This window comes from Echeneis naucrates, chromosome 18 (assembly GCF_900963305.1).
Source record: "Echeneis naucrates chromosome 18, fEcheNa1.1, whole genome shotgun sequence".
NCBI lineage: Eukaryota > Metazoa > Chordata > Actinopteri > Carangiformes > Echeneidae > Echeneis > Echeneis naucrates.
In genome coordinates, this window is record NC_042528.1 from 8,032,190 (window position 1) to 8,049,361 (window position 17,172).

Genomic DNA, 17,172 nt, shown 5'->3' on the forward strand with positions numbered 1-17,172 from the left:
AGCTTTTCTCGTACTGGATTAACGTGTTTTCTATATGCTTAAGACAATACATAAATGTGACCCAACTAAAGCGGTTCTATTGAACATGCTCTGCCTTGATCTAAAACACCAGTGACTGTGTGTTCAATGAAATCTGACAGTTGGTTTGTTAGAGCTGAAACCCTGAACGAAACAAAGCTGGACGTTCAGCTCGTCTAAAACAATATTAAAGATATTTAAGAAAACCATATGTGATAATTTGCGTACATGCAGTGAACCGACAACACTGTACAAACAACATCTGATACAAGTCCAGAATGAACGAATAGCACATTTTTCACGCCAGAAAATGTGCTTTGACTTAGATCAGAGGCAGCACAGTCAAGATGGATGCAATCTTACTGTATACTCGGGTGGAGCTATAACCTAATGCTATTTCAACATCCTGAAAAAACAAAAAATCATGTGAAAAACAGTGCGCAATGTGTCTTTCCAATATTCTCAGACACAGCTTAACCCTTCTGCGAAGAAAACGCCATTCCAATAATTAAAAATATGATATAAAGTTGTACATTTCTGATAAAGGAATGAATAAAAGCTTGAGGCACCAAAGGCTATTACACACAAAATACAAACAATGTTTAAGAATGAGAACAAAAAAAAAAAGAAAAAAAGAGAGAAATAAAACAAAGAAGAAAAATCTGATTGAATTCTGTTGACGCTCTCAGTCATCCTGAAGCGTTGCTTGACAGAAGAGGCAGATGCTCCAGCTGATCTCCTTGGAGATCGTTGAGTGACTTTCCTGCAGAATCCATTATCGTGCTCAGGAGGGGGTCCATGAGCAGGCCTGTCCAATCTCAAATCCTTGTGAGCTTGATTTGTTTTCCTGTCGGTACAGTGAGCCTGCCAAGTTCTCCGCTTTTGTCCAGAGACCCGTGTGGCTGTTCGTGATGATGCTGAGCCGTGAGTGCAACAGTGAAAACCTGCTGATATCATACCCTCTGCAGGCATCACAGCAATAAAGCAACAATAACCAACAACTTTACTTTCTGGGGATGTTCAGGCTACCAGCCATGGCGTGACTCCCTTGGGAAGATTAGAGGAAAGGAAAAATTACTAATTCAGAGCTGGGTTTGTTTTTTTTTTTATGTTAGTGTTGTTTTTTTTTTTTCTCTGCAGAAGGCATGACGCAACCACAACAAAACAGTGACATGTATGTACAGCACATAAATATAGTTTCAGTACACTACTCATGCTTTTGCAGGGGTCAGGTTTGCAATGTTCTGTTTTGGCACAGTTTTTTTTTTTTTGTTGTTTTTTTTTAGTCTTCTAGAAAATGGTGCTGCATAAATGGGTGGTGAGCTTGTTGAGACGAAACAACACAAAACACCTAGCGTTTGGTGTTAGAGAGCCAGTCCAGATCCCCTTCTTTTACTTCCTCCTCCTCCTCTCACGTCTCCTTTCACCCCTGTGAATCTGGCCGGGCTGCGGCACTCCAGTCTGAGCCATGCAAAGACTAAAGAGACAAGTTCTGCCACCAGCCAAGGATCTGAACGCCACCACGATGTGGATGTGAGAGAGCAGACACACACGTTTTTCCACACGGCGATGTGAGTAGAAGCAGCTTAGGGCGTGAAACTTGGGACGTTTATCTCATTTTGTATCATTGTACTCATAGACTTCTTTTTCTTTTAGACTATTTTTCCATAAAAAAAACAAAAAACAAAAAAACTATAAATATGATAAAAGAAGCATTATTTACAAACTCCATGCGTTTCAGGTTAAAGTGATCACTGCAAGAAAAACACAGAAGAGAGAATGAAATGATGATGAAAGCAATTTCTTTGTGTGGTACAGTATGAGTGAGAGTCTACACATTCAAACACTATTACATCTTAACAAAAAATAAAACTCATGCAAACAAAGAGATGCAGAAACTCACACAGAAAAACAAAAACTAAGTCTGAGTTGACTAAATATATGTATCACGCACACATTCCAGTTCTGTGATTGAAGGCTGACACATTAATCAAAGACAGTCTCTCATCGTCTTACCTTCTGCCAGCATCCAGGCATTGGTAATCCATCAGGGCCCTGTTCAGAAAAGAGAAGCAGGGGAAAGGATAACTGTAAGACTGTAAAAGCCTCCAAAGTGCTACTTCCATTATATAGAAAACAAGCGTAATTTTGAAGAATTGACAGCGTTTTATACACAAGTCCAAATCACAAAGTAGGAGAAAACTGCAGTATCAAACTTTATGCCTCGACAAACTGTCGATTCAAAACAGAAATAAATACGTCTTTTTCATGACCTGTTCATGTTAGGGTTACTCTTTCAGTCAGAAACGCAGTAAACAGGCTGATAGGTAATCATGAGCATTCTGGGCAATCACAAAGGTTTGAAGACATTAGATTCCTGGGTATTGAAGTTCTTGGTATTGTTAATCACATGTGTAGCTGCTGACTTGTGATAGCTGCGAGGCCAACTCTTTACGTAGCCATGTTGAGATTTGCAATATTACGTTAAATTCATCAGAATTGAAGTTCTCCAAAGATTTTAGAAGTAGGATGTTCATTAAAATACCCAGGAAACATGAAATTGTGAATATGACTGTGATGGTTTGTAGGCCTGCTCTTTTGATGCAGGTGCCTTGTTTACTTGTCTCTTGCAGTGTTTTTGACTGCATCTCTGAATGTGACTATAAGGTAACTTTTCTAAAATGGAATTGAATTCGTGCATGCAACACTAAGCAAAGTATATCTTATGCATGGCAGTACATATTGACTAAGTGTTGTTTTTGTTTTAGTGGCCCCATAGTTAAGTCTCAATGTATTAACAAGTCAACTGAGACAAAATTGTATGATTTGGGGACACCATAACAAAAGCAGGCATTTACCTTAATATAATGTTATGGTAGCTGATTTTAGTTAATGAATGAATATGTGATTTAATGAGTTAATATTTGTGATATGTAAATTTTTTCTTACTGCCTATGGCTGTTTCATTTCATTGTTTAATCACATTATACTTAATTACAACGCATGGTGTTTCAAGATGGATTTTCAGTGCCATTAATTTTTTTTGACAACAGTATTAGCGCCTTCATGCATTACACAGCAATGATTCAGAAATAATAACAAAAGAAAAAAGAAAAACATCATTAAATAAAGCATCAACAAATGTATTTTAATCTGCCTGAAAAGATCTAGAGCCAGAAAAACGTTTGCTTTTCTCTTCTCCTTAATGGTCTGGCCCAATTGGTACAAATACAGGAAGGGAAAAAGGAAGTTAACAGAGTAAGGGAGGGGTCCGTGCACCTGTAGCATGGGTAGCTCATCAGTAAAGGAGTCTTTGTTAGCATCAGGTTAAAAGGTAACAGGACTTAGCAGAATGTTTTTTTTTTTTCTAGTTTTAAATCAAGGGAATGAAAGGATTCAGTTAGAGTGATAGATTTAGGTATCACCTTTATCAATAATCATATGTTCATTTGGTTTACTTGCCTTGTAATTATGTATATCATCTAAAAGAGGCTGCTTGCGGTCAGAGAGTTAGTCAGGTAGTTGTGGGTGTGTGCTGTTTTGAAGAATTTATGAATGAAGTTGTACTTGTGATTCAGATAAGGTGTATTCATACTTATCAAGCTCTCAGGTCATGCAGTCTTTCAGTAATGACTGAAGGTGAGAGGCATGCATGGGTAAGAGGTGGAGGAAAAAGAGAAATACTGTACCAATTGGCATGGGGCATCCAGCCCGTCCAGACCTGGCTGCCCTGGTTCCCCCTTTTCACCCTTAAATCCCCGGGAACCCTGTTTGCAAAGATGACCTAGGAGTGTTACTGGGAGAGAGGCTGACGACTCTTAACCCCTTCATTTGTCCACTGCGGCAGACACAAGGCGCATGGACGGGGGAGGAGCTGCCCTGTGAGCTTACTGATACCACAATCCAGCCGAATTACATGTTTTTCCAGTATCTAATGATATGTTTGTGTGTTTGAATAGCAGAGTTTCAGGAAAGCAATCGACCCTGTGTTCCATGTTGCTGTGGTGTGGTGGAAGAATAGTATCGGTTTCGTCACAGGGCACTCATCCCTGTTTGGGACACGACTGCTACACGCCTGTGAGGTGATTTCCAGCTCACAGTTGGGACATACCAATGGGCAGGGTGCATCTAATCCAGGGGCACCCTGTTCTCCTTTCTCGCCCTTAGGCCCTTTTTTGCCCTTCTTTCCCTTCTCCCCCTGTGGATACAATGGGTTGGTCAAGTTAAAATCATTTTTTTTACATTTTGGACAGCACTGCTATTAGAAAGGGAGAGATTAAAAAGGGGAGGCTATAGCCCACAAAGGAAAAAGACACATCGTCAGTGTTAGATAGGAGGGGATACCAGACAATAGTGGGTATACTAAAAACATTCCTCAGGACAGGAAAAGGACAAAAGGGGGAATAATACAGCAGGGAGGAGTGGAAAACAGCTGATTGCCAAAAGGGAGGTCAAGGGCACAAAGGATGAGAAAGAGTAGCAGGGACAAAAACCTCCAGATAGACAGAATTAAATCTCCTGCTCGGGTTCAAACTGTATCCCTTCAAAATAAAACACTTGTTATAAAATGTTAGTGAAATTGAAAGATGTGAGAATAACATTTTAGTATGAAACTTCACACGTGTAATATATGCTAAGATGAGATGAAATGGTAAATGTTTGGTGTATGGTTGTATTGGTGTTTTAAAGAACATACATTAACACTCATAACTCAATTAAAAGCACTATTTTAGTGTCTGTTTATTGTGTCTGAAGTAGCATTCAGTATTAAGTTATTGGAAAATAACTGGAAGAGATCCACATTAGGATGTGTTCTGTGCTGAGAAATGGTTTGTGAATGCAAAGATTCACGGAGCATGCCAAAGTAGGTTTATCTGGATGTTACAATTAATGGGATACAGTCTACAAAATGTGCCAAAAGGGGTTAGTAAATGTCAAACAGAAAGATTAAACATTGGAAGATACAAACTACTGTATACACAAGCAAGGGAAGAGTGATCAACAGGTTTAAGAACTCAAGGAGGTGATATGTTTATGTTCATGCATGGGAACAACAGAAGAAAAGCAAATGTGAATTCTAAAAGCCTGTTGTCAATGGACTTGTTTGATCTAATGCTGGAATCTCTTTGGGATGCCTAAGAATGAGATTGGAATTGTGATTTTGAAAAATGAGATGGTAAATCATTCAAAAGTGAAGAACAAAAGCTGATTTGAGAGGACTGGTGATGGAATTTTTAAACACAGGCAACTTTTTTACATCATACCAAGCTCCAACTGTTTTGAGAGTGAATCTATTGAAAAGGCACAACTTAAAGTGAAGCCTGGTTAAACAGTGTTCAAGAGATCAGCAAAAACACAACTTAGGATGCAAAAAACATATCACTGTTTATTACTCTCAGCTTCAATGTCACCATTTGTCTCCAACTAGCTCAGTACTAAAACTCCAGAAACACTTTGTCAATTCCTGACGTTGTCCATTGACATCAGTCCTCTACAGTGTTAAGGAATTTATATCATAAATCATTTCAGCAAATCTACATCTACCTTTTCTCCTCTTTCCCCAACGTCGCCTTTCTCTCCCCTTAAGCCTGGCAACCCCTGCGAAAGTACAACTCCACTTAATTACTCTGGCTCTACTGAGCAAAAATAGAAAGGGAGAAACTCAATGGAAGGTTGAAATTAAAGGATTAATCTGTTATACTATTCTTTTTTACTGATATGCAATTGAAATTGAAAGATAGGAAAAAAATCTAATTTACAAGAAGAAGCAGGAATTTCCCCAGAGCCAATTGCAAATATCTATGCATTAAAGCTTGAGTTGAGACAAAGGTCTGTTAATTTTCTTCATCAAACATTGAAAAGTTTCCCCTGATGTCTGGAGCACCACTTAATAAGCACAAAGTAAAGCGAGTGGATTGTGGAAATTATAACCATGTAAATGCATATGGGTGACCAGTGAAATGAATGTCTAATTGGATAGGGCTTTTTACCTTTTTACAGTTCACTGATGCTGATTGTTTATTTGTTTTTTTTTAATCTCTTGCCTCTCAGAAAAATATGAATCAAGCAGACTTACATCCAGGCCTGGTGTTCCAGCAGCTCCCTGCAAATAAAAGAGCATGAGCATATCGTCACACAGCAGGAACTGCTACAGACAATATTTAAAATTTACCAAAGATGGTTGAGTTGTTGGTGAAGGTGGTTATGTATAGATTTGTTGTTAAAATCATTACTGATGCCTTCTACAGCTATTGAGCTACTGAGCTCCTTGTCATATAACTTGCTTTCCAAATCCAATAGTTTAGTTTTCATGAAAAAAAAAGGCTGCTGCCAACCCAGCTTCATAATATGATCTCCTCATCAAACCTACGGGAAGTCCATAAGGTCCTCTTGGTCCTGGCTCGCCTGATGGTCCTCTCTCACCCTGATCGAAACAAATCAGTATTAGAATCACAGGAATCACATGCAATTGTTAAAATATACTGAATGAAAAGGTCAAAAATGGATGTGTATCTTACTACGTCACCCTTTGGACCAGCAGGACCAGCTGGACCTGAAGGCCCATCCATGCCCTGCAGAGAGTGGTGTTATCATTGTGAGTTTGCATCATTTAATATAGTTGAACCTTTCAAAAAGAAAAAGTTCATTTTCAAAAAAAAAAAAAAAAAAAACAAAACAAAACAAAAAAACAGCAGATGGAAAGCAAGAATCATGTTTAGCATCCACGTATGTAGAATATATCCACATTGTGTGACCTACAGCCAGCACACAGAACTGTACACGTGCATTGGCCACAAAGAACATTTACAACACTACTGACAGTTAATGTATGAGTGTGTGTTAATGCTGAGTTAATGCAGCACGGGACAAACATGAGCCTTGAAATGCCTACTGTGACAGCTTTGTGTATGGGCTCTATCCTCACTGTGGCTTGTTCATCAAATGATACCTCGATAAGATGTGGAAAATCCAACAACGTCCTGAATAAATCTCTTTCCAGTCGCAATGAAACACAATAAAATGAAGTGACGGGAGTAAAAAGTCTGAGGGAACTGTATGGACGGTGAGAGGGAGAGAAGGAGACAGAAGTTGGGTGGTGAAGCCTCTTGGTCACATGACACTCACCCGAATTCCGGGCTTGCCGTCCAAGCCAGAGGCTCCCTGTGTGGTTATGGAGGTATGAGTGACATGAACAAGGCGGGATTAGTACCAGATGAACACTGTTATTAGGACAGGTTGATGGCAGGGTACACAACAAATAAATTACACTGTGTGTTACAGGGAGCTTTGCAAAGTAGTCAGCCCAGACAAGTGTACACGAGAACAACAAATGGAGGAGATACACAAACAAACGCACACACGCGCACACACGCACGCACGCACACACGCACACACGCACTGGGCTAAAATAGAAATGAGGGTTTCTGGGGATGTGTGATGGTATACAGGCTTACTGGTTGTAGATATCCTGTGGTGCATGGATGTACTTACAGGGAGACCCAAAGGCCCACGATCCCCTTTGTGTCCCGTTTCCCCTCGCATACCCTTCACACCATGTAATCCAGGCTCACCCTAGAACAGGAGGAATCAGGCGAAGCAGGCAGACATGAGGCACTTGCTATTCCTGCAGTTTCACATGCAAATACCCTCAAAGTGGCTCCCTTGGTTCATCCTCTTCTCTTCTAACATCCTTCAAGAAGGACTTCCTATGCGAGTCTTTGCTAAAGCCTAAAGCTACACTCTTAATGTCAAGAGTTCAGTGTTCATGTCTCCATTAGTGATAGACAGGAGAATTGAATAAGATGTTGAAATATGTTGAAAGGAAGATAAATGCTGACGCATACAGATATTTTTGCTTCAATTGTTTCCTCTAAATGAATTGGATCGGATCAGAGGTTTACTTCTGAGCTTGGGCCCAACAGGAATAAGGCCAGAAGCTTTGGAAAACAAAAGATGACCACGGGCTTCTTGTGTTGAGAGTTGGTTTTTAGTTTAAATTTAATAAAAAGTACATTGAGTTATAATATGCACGGATGGTTTCGCAACCCTGCTACAATGATTTACAAATCACACAAAGAAGCAGATATCTGCAAAGCTCAAATGTGAAGAGAGGAAAGCGTCTTTTGTGGTTCAACTAAAGTAATGGTACTAATATTTTCTTGCAAATATTTACCTTTGGTCCAGGGAAACCATGGGGTCCCTGAAAAAATGAAATAAAATCAGAAGACAACAAAACATGAGTTTGCAAATCACTGCCTGAGAATCCTAATTTATTCCTGTGATGCTTTCTAAGAAAACATAACAGGCAACTGAAGCAGGAAAATGAGACAAATAAAACAAGTTCAGCACAGTTATGTTAACATCCTTGCAGCAAAAACAGTAAGAATTGGGTTGGCATTGTTTGTTATAGGGCAGAAACATTTTCTGACTGTAGAACATTGGAATGACATTGCAGTGTCTTCTGTTTTTATGTTTAAATGATGTGATTAATTCGGATTATACCGCTAATTGTTTTTAGAAACTTACCATGGGTCCTGGTGGTCCATGGGGGCCTGGAGGCCCTGGAGGGCCAATGATCTGCAACACAGATATACATTTTTTTCCAAAATTATGGTTCAGCATATATATTATACTGTGGAAGGATTTCAACGCACATGTTTGCATTGAACATAATATTTAAAACAAAAACTGAGCATACTTATGGAAAGGTAAGCGACTTACCGAGGAACCCTGAGGACCAGGTAAACCGAGATCTCCCTTTTCCCCCTTTACCCCATTAACACCCTGAAAAACAGACGTGCCATGACACATGTGGTGCCTCTCTCATGAATTGGATCAACATTTTATCTGGCAGTCAACATTTCAGACCTCCTGAAAACCTTTGTTTCGAAAAATCTAATATTCATCAGTCTTACCGGCAGTCCAGGTAAACCAGTTGCTCCTTTCTCCCCTGAGGCTCCAGGCATTCCCATGTCTCCTTTTGAGCCTTTGTAGCCCTGAGAGAAGGAAACAAATAATGCACACAGGGATAAGGAACTATCTGTCACATACCCTGTGGATGTGTAGTTAATTTTTTGTTATATTAATAAACATGCTGGTTCAAAAAAGCTGAAGTCAGGGTAATTGTGACTTAAACCCGGAGCCATTTGAAAATGATCTCATCTATACCGGACAACGTAAGATCGACTCACTCTTTCTCCGTCGAGTCCAGGGAGACCAGGCATACCACGATCGCCCTGGGGCAAAAAGTCAGAACATTTTTTTTTTTTTTTACAAACACACTGCGAAACGAAGAAAACTTTTAAATCAGAGAAAGATCCATAAGCATCAGGAGAAGTGCAGGAAATATTGTTTACCTTTATACCCTGTGGTCCTACAGGACCAGGAGGCCCAGGAGGGCCCTGCACACAATCAAAAGCAAAGGAAACTTTATTGCCGTTAACAAACTTTATCAGACATCATCTATACTCCTACATAGATCTGCATGATCAGCTCAGTGTTAAACTCTGTGAATGACATACAACTGTATTCAGACGTGGGGAAAATGTTGAGAATTGCATAATTGACCATTGCACCAAGGTAATTTGTAATCAGCGTGAAAGATGTTAGCAATCACTTGTGAAATATGACCTGGATGCTCAGCTGAGGGACACAGGTTAGTTACATTGTATAGAGTTATAATTATTATCACTGACAGAATGATTTATTTCGGTGTTAGGATTGTGAGGGTGATTATGTAACTTCACTTTCTGAGAACAGCTACTTGCTCAAATAAATGTCATTTCAGTGTAGCAGCAAAGAATCTATCCATCTATCAATATTATATACAGAACACACCCATATGTATATTTATGTATGTGTGCATAGTTTATCACTCTAGAACAAAAACACAGACCTCACTGAATGCTTTCTATTCCTTTAAATGTGTGCACAGTCTTTACAAAACTACATTTAAGTCACGTAGTTTAAACACAAGAATGATGGGCAAAGAAAAGAAACAGGGTGTTTATATGAGTGAACCTTTTCTGTTTGCTCAGCCTCAAAATTTAATAGTTTGGATGATGAAAAGAAATGAGTAAATTAAGTTCATTTATATTTATGATAGGGATGAATGAGCTGCTGGGGAGCTATTAGACCTCCCAATGTTTGCCTTGACTTTTCAATGCACGCACTTTTTCTTTGCTGGAGCATATAATGATTTAGGAAAATGTCACAAGTACTGTAAGTACAATACTGTGACATTAAATGTCTTCACACTTTTGACAGACTTTGAAATGTGGACAGAGCCGTGATGTTAGCTAATAAAGATTGGTAAACTTTCCCATACAAATGTCAAAATAAATTAAAACAATCCAATAGTGACTACAGCATACTAGCTGGGATTTTGACCACATGTGAGCAGAGAGAATTTCGGGAAACAGACATTCAAGGACACAACCAGGACGCATGAACAGCTAATCACAAAGAAGCATTAACACAGCGCTGAATACAGTTTCATTCACTGTCAAGCTGGGTGAGAGAGCACAAATACAACAGGGCAATGCAAACTGGTGCTGGGTTTGGGTTGGGCCCATGCGAGGTAAAAAATTAATCACTTTGCGGACACAATACAGAATTGGAGCCTATTTACCGTTACTGTAATAGTGGTAATCTTCTGCAGTGGGCCAAAGAAGTGGTAAAGAGGAGGAAATGAGAGATAACATTGAGGTGACACAGAAAAGAAACCTTTGTGTCAGCATATTTTGACAGCAATATAGCCTCAAAATGAGTTTACATTCTATTGATGCAGCCTTATCTGTTACAAAATAAGTTAATGAGCATCTATTTCGCTCTATATGGCATAGTTAAGAATTTGGGATATCCACAATCATGAATAAAATTGTGAAAGACCTTTGTCATTATTACATAACAGAACAGAATATCAACACAGACTACACCTAATAAATTAATCATTTAATATTGCAGTTCGTTCTGCAAACACATACATTTTGTGGGAGCCCTTTGCATGCTGTGACTAACATAGAAGGGAAAGTAAGCAAAAGTCCAGGTTCACTGGACCAAAAATGAAAAATTAGCTGCGTTAAATCATGATTTGTCTGACCTGTAGAGCCTCCTGAATGTTTCCGTTGTAGTCGATGATTTCAGTCGCTCCTTGGTCTCCTTTCTGCCCAGGGGGGCCCTGCATATGGTGAAGGTCAGAAACCACATTTTAAACACTTAGCACCTCTCTACCACAAGTTCATGCTTGATTTATATAACGAATATTGATTGGATTGGGTTGGATGCTACCCTCTGGTGGTAATCTGAGCATGCTTATTTGAGTAGCAACTGGCTTTCTGCCATCAAAGCAACAAATCATGGGAAATAAAAGTTCTGAATGTTGATTGTTAATCAGCATGCAATGTCATATCACCATTAAAGGAGGAGCTGAATAGAGGCATTTATTTTATTTAATATAGATGCTTACCCTGGGGCCAGCAGATCCTAAGTCTCCTTTATCTCCAGTCTCTCCCTAATGTGAGTAGACAAACACAAATCTTCAAACCTCCAAAAACTGTCATTGCAACTCTTCCTACATTCTCCCATGTGGGAAAACTCATCATCCTAAATAAACTAATAGGGAAAATAGTATGATCTTCCTATTTCATCTGCAAACATAAAATTTATTCTGAACAAGACAGATTTTTGCATTGATAATACCTGGTCCTTTTAACTCCAGCAACACTGATGCTACCATGACTCTGTATGCACTGAATCCTAATTTTAGCTAAAATGATTTGCATCCGTTCACAAATTGTACTTAGCATTCATTATTACTCTTATAAATATTAATATATTAACCATATATGTTTAACAAGGATCTTGACATTATTGCTGTAGGCTAAGTCTACAATTAAATGTACTGACAACGTAAGTAATGATTAAAAACAATGATCATCTAACAGTGGAAATGAAGCTGTGCACCTTGGATCCCTTACAGAGAATGCTCGTCCACTAGATTCAAAGAAAACATATCTCCCATGCTCACCTTTGACCCCTTAGGACCAGGTGTACCAGCCTCTCCTTGCGAACCCTGCCATGAATAGGTAAACACAATCAACTTAAAAAAAAAAAACAACTTGCTTAAGCATAAACATAAAACTATAGGTTTTCATTAAAAAAAAAAAAAAAAAAAAAAAAAGCAATTCCAATTTTGCTAAGAAAATATCATCACCCCTTCTTATTTTTCCCAAGAGAGTAACACAATCAGCTTCTCTAAAATAGCCAGCTTTTAATATACCATTACTGCCAAGCAGCACAGGAAGTGTTTATTTGAACTCTGGCATTGATAAAGTAGGGCTTTCACTTTTTGGGTCTCTAATAGGTTGTGAAACAGAACTCCAGGTCATCCAAGTTTAGGCTGGAGCTTAAGCTACCTGTTGGGTCAGTGCCAGACAAAAACAATGGAAAACTCATTTATATATGGTTTACTTTTACATGGACTCTAGGGATAGTCTCGGCCTTATTACAGGCTATAATTGTTCAACCAGCTCTTTCTGATAAGATCACTCATTTTGGATGAACCAAATAGCTTTTTGCTTTTCCCTCCAAATCTGAGAACTTTCTCTTGTGTGCTTTAAGCACAGAGGCTCTAGAGGGCAGCAAAAACCTGTTCATCACAGAGTGATTGCCCGTTACATACATATGGCAGGGCACGCATGTGCACATCTCCCTGACCTTTGGTCCAATGGGTCCAATTTCTCCTCGTTCACCCTTTCCTGGTGGACCGTGGTCGCCTCTCTCACCCTGAAAAGACAAATGGGAAAACTGGAGCGAAGCCAGAGTGTGTAACCATCTGCAACCTGGACTTAACAGGAGCTGCTGCTAGAGGCGAAGTTTCACCAAAAGAGCTCTGATGTATGTCCTGCTTATCTGACATGATTCCTTCTCTTCACATTATACACAGTGCTGGGTACGTAACTTTTAAAAAGTTATTAGATATAGTTAGTTACTTCTCTTAAAAAGTGAGTAAATGAGTTACAGCATTATAAAAGGAACTAGTAAGCAGGGTGTTTGAAGGCCCACCCACCTCTACTTCTGATTGGACTATGAAATTTTACTCTACCTGAGCCAATCATCATCATTTATAATTAACTGTGCTGCTCCTCTTGGCTGAGCCGATGGTGAAAACAGTTTCACAAAATCAAGTCGCGTGCCTTCTGTAATTGCTGGTAACAATGTTGCAAAGATGGAAACAGCAATTAGATTACCTGTTACTAAAATGTACAGCTGTTATTCCCATCACTGGTTAAACAGTATTGGCACAGCTAAGGATCCTACAATGAGATCATCCTACTTGCTCAACACATTTACTCAGTGACGTGGGCATATCAATGCTGACATCGCACTATCTATAGTGTATTTTAAAGGAATCATCAAACTGTCCTATTCGTTGAATCATTGAGGAAAAATTTTTATCCTTTTTTGTATAATTTGCCTTTTGTCTTCATTTGAAGTGACTATGGAGACCCAACAGATGGTGATATGGTGATGTGATTTTATCACTGAGTGGCCAAATCAAGTGAGGAGCAGTCATTAATCAGCAGAGTTCAGTCAATAAGGCTTTGTATTTTTCTTTGCAAACAACTTCAGTATTGATGCAAAGACAGTGGCTAGACAATAAAATGTTTACATTCTTCAATAATACAAAAGCACAAAAAAAAAAAAAAAAATCTATAATCAACACACAACTGATGTGAAAGAAAGATACAAACAACAATTTTTGTGTGACTGGATAATCACTGCTGGCTCCACAGTGGGATAATGTCACAACTCAAAGGGAGCAGCAAAGGATTAGTTCATTCTGACCACTTCTAAGTGACATTTAAAAAAAAAAAAACAGAAGTTTAATCACCTTGGTAAAGTGATAAGAATGGATAATGAGACAATAAACTCTGACTTCAAGGATGATCACACTGATTGGACGAATCAAAGTCGCAGCATCTCATTGTTAGATTCTAAATGCACTGTCATGCTGAGCCGAAAATGCTTCTTATCCTGTTAGAAATTTGAATGGTGTAGTCACTATGGAAAACCTACCTTAGTTCCTGGGAGTCCAGGAAGTCCTGGCTCTCCCTGGGGACCAATGAATCCAGGCTCGCCCTAAAAAAAACCCCCAAAAAAACAAAAAAAACAAAAAAAACAAAAACAAACCAATTAGTAAATATTAATTTTTTCCACCGATTATTTTGGTGTTGGGATACTTCCACTAACTGCCATTGAGCATGGGACACATACAGAAGATGTATGAGCAACGTATTTGAAACAACAGCCATGCATCGACCACTCACACACTTGTGTGTGCTGACAACCCCACACACACACACACACACACACACACACACACACACACAAAAAAAGCACATGCGCAAACCACACATGGACACAAATGATCAGTGGCTTATTCATTTATAGCCTGGTTTCACAAACATTAATGACGCTCTTTAATGACAAGCACATGTTCTGAGGCCAATAAGTGTGAGCAAAAACCAGGTTGGCTGCCACCTTTGAAATAGCTTTCACATTTTTGAATTTGAGAAGTGAGCTTCAACCATGAGGTGTGATGCTCCATTTGATTTGATTTACATTTCACTTGATTGCAAAATAACTGGAATAAATGACTACACCATCTGTGACCAGAGTTCCCACCTAAAGTAGCTGTAGATGCTCTGAAAGCCTTTGGGATCAGTAATTTGGATATGACTTGCTTTGCAATCTTTGACATTTTTGATTGAATAAACAGTGAAGAATGTGGAGCAGAACAAAGTGCAAGCCAAGCTCAGAACCCATGAGTGCTGCGTTAGCGAAATATTGTTAGTGTCCATCAAGCATTCAGGCCGCTTAAGTAAAAACAGGAGTATATAAAATATAAAATGAAAGGGATTTTTTACAAGGCCAGCACATTACAAGCATACAAAAAGAAAAAAAAACCAACATCAAAACCAGCAACAAGCATCATGTCAGCGTGGTTTTTTCAGCATTCTTTGCATTCACATGTTATATTTCAAGCCAATGATCCTGAAATACACTGTTTCACCGTTCCCTGTTGCTCTTTTATGACACAGTAACAAAATAAACAAACTCCTGAACTATAAGAATAATGAGAACATTAATTAATAAAAAATGTTCCCTTCTTAAGTCGCAGTATTTTTGACATCTGGCAGTGCGCCTCTTGATGCCACTTTCAGGAAGCAGGCTGAACTGTTTTCCAGGGTGGCAGTGGTCTGATCATTAATTCATAGAGCTCTACTGGATTCACAAAACTTAATGAGACAGTTTTCTCGCTGACTTGTGGCATGTTTAGATCCAAAACACTGAGTGTTTGGCCTTGTCAATTTGCCTAAGCTCCTTACTTTTCACTGCAGCGCTATTACTGAGGCGCTTCCACTTGGAGATGCAGCCTCGCTTTCTTGGTGCAAATCCAAACAGCAGGAAAAGCAAAAAAGATGAGACCTTGATGTGTCACAAGCGACACATGACAACAGGTCGGCTGCGTTTCGGTCTGAACTCTGCTGCAGACAGGCTGAAGCTGATGGACAGGGATGACAGGGGGAGGTGGGGGGGGGGGGTGACTCGGGGTAAAAACAGCAAAGCATTTACCTTTATCCCTGGGAGTCCAGGCAGCCCTGGAAGTCCTGGCTCTCCCTACATAGGAAGAGTGTGACATGTTACAGCCAAGCCAAGCTAAGCTGAGTCAAGCCTCATCTATAGGCTCTTTGGGCTTCTCTTAGTTCTGTGAGCTTTACACTCTGGCTAGCTGTTGCTGTAATTGTGAAAAGTGGCCTGCTATCCATGAGTGTATGTTGACTGTCATTTTCTTGCAGTAAGCACTAGCAGAAGGTACTGCACATGCATTTTCATACCAACTCATGCAGCCATGGCTTCACAGCAGGATTAGTGCTTGTTATAACACTCAACCCTCCACAAAGTGCAATAGAGTTTTAGTTTTATGATTTTATTGGTTTGGGCAGGTGTGAAAAGTTCTAGTTTCTGGAGGGAAAAAACTGTCAGATATTTTGGATTAAAGTTGCAAAAGCTTCTTGAGAGAGCTGCAGTGGCTTCAAGGTCATTAGCGTTTGGCAGTGCGAGAAGCTGAGAGTTGGCCTTTTCCCTCGTTACCAAGGTCGGTTCTCCAGACTTCCATTAAACATCATGTTTGAGTAACGTACAGTCACTTAATCCAACTGTAGAAAAATCACAGGTCAAGTTCCTTTTGAAGCCTCTGTGAGACTTTCAAAACAAAATTTCTGACTCTAGATAGTTTAACGCTCTATTAAGACCATTGTATTTATGGCATATGAAAAGAAATGATTTGCACCGCATGAGAACGATCTACTGCAACAGCACTTTGGGGATCAGACAGAGGGCTGTAAATATCCATTTAGGCTAATGAAAGCATTGCAAAGTAATGAATGTCTTTCTAGTGCACTACAACTTCACCAACACTTGCTGAATGCCAACCAAATGTTAATATCTACTTCGAACGACGACTCAATTTGGAAATGGCAGATATAATGAGTCGTGATTTATCAGTGCATCAGCACAAGCAGAAGGTCTGAGAAATGAGAAATAAGATAAAGCAGTCAAAAATTAGTCAGGCCGTAAGTGTTTTCTTTGCAGCACAGCGTAAAAGAAGATATTTGCTACTGTCTGTCTGGAACCGGTTTGTCCATACAGAGAAGGGAAGAGAGGGGAAAATTAATGGCGTGCAGCACTTGGGATTAAAAAGTGTAATTAAATGTGGCACTGCTGCAATCATGGCAGCTGGGACATGTATGGTACTTTATTTTTTCAGGAATACAGCTCCTCTTCTTCTTCTTCTTTGTTTTACTGGCATCTCATCAGTAACTTTTTCTGCGACTAAATATTCGCATGATTTCCTTTGCTTCTTGAAAACTGAGTGAAACACTAGAATAAGAGCTGGATGGGGAAAAAAAGAAATCGAACCAACAAACATTGCTTGAACTGCACAAAAAATGTGCAGTGGAACTAGTGCAAAAAAGTAATAGGATGACCTGGCCAGACTCTGACACATACAGGTCGCAATAAAATAAAGCAAAAACATTCAAAAGCATCCAAGAGATTTAGTATATCCAGAGGTATTTGTTAAATACC

The 17,172-nt window shown here is 39.3% G+C and overlaps 1 protein-coding gene across 5 annotated transcripts in view; it reads right to left on the bottom strand.

Annotated features, from left to right (window-relative positions):
* Window positions 1–661: 661 nt before the first annotated feature.
* col25a1 (collagen type XXV alpha 1 chain) overlaps window positions 662–17,172 on the bottom strand; it is a 128,317-nt gene continuing 111,806 nt past the window's right edge. Inside the window, exons 16-37 of one of the 5 annotated variants that reach the window (XM_029526311.1) lie at window positions 15,658–15,702; window positions 14,098–14,160; window positions 12,736–12,804; window positions 12,047–12,091; window positions 11,486–11,530; window positions 11,120–11,197; window positions 10,649–10,672; window positions 9,375–9,419; window positions 9,210–9,254; window positions 8,934–9,014; window positions 8,740–8,802; window positions 8,545–8,595; window positions 8,192–8,218; window positions 7,510–7,590; window positions 7,144–7,179; window positions 6,537–6,590; window positions 6,389–6,442; window positions 6,095–6,121; window positions 5,563–5,616; window positions 4,130–4,216; window positions 2,035–2,073; window positions 662–1,065 (exon numbers count right to left, since the gene is read on the bottom strand). In XM_029526311.1, the coding sequence (XP_029382171.1) occupies window positions 1,039–1,065; window positions 2,035–2,073; window positions 4,130–4,216; window positions 5,563–5,616; window positions 6,095–6,121; window positions 6,389–6,442; window positions 6,537–6,590; window positions 7,144–7,179; window positions 7,510–7,590; window positions 8,192–8,218; window positions 8,545–8,595; window positions 8,740–8,802; window positions 8,934–9,014; window positions 9,210–9,254; window positions 9,375–9,419; window positions 10,649–10,672; window positions 11,120–11,197; window positions 11,486–11,530; window positions 12,047–12,091; window positions 12,736–12,804; window positions 14,098–14,160; window positions 15,658–15,702 (1,140 nt within the window). In that variant the 3' untranslated portion in view covers window positions 662–1,038. Of the gene's footprint in view, window positions 1,066–1,109; window positions 1,773–2,034; window positions 2,074–4,129; window positions 4,217–4,856; window positions 5,617–6,094; window positions 6,122–6,388; window positions 6,443–6,536; window positions 6,591–7,143; window positions 7,180–7,509; window positions 7,591–8,191; window positions 8,219–8,544; window positions 8,596–8,739; window positions 8,803–8,933; window positions 9,015–9,209; window positions 9,255–9,374; window positions 9,420–10,648; window positions 10,673–11,119; window positions 11,198–11,485; window positions 11,531–12,046; window positions 12,092–12,735; window positions 12,805–14,097; window positions 14,161–15,657; window positions 15,703–17,172 lie in introns of those variants that run through there. The other 4 variants (XM_029526312.1, XM_029526314.1, XM_029526313.1 and 1 more) reach the window with 4 other exon arrangements.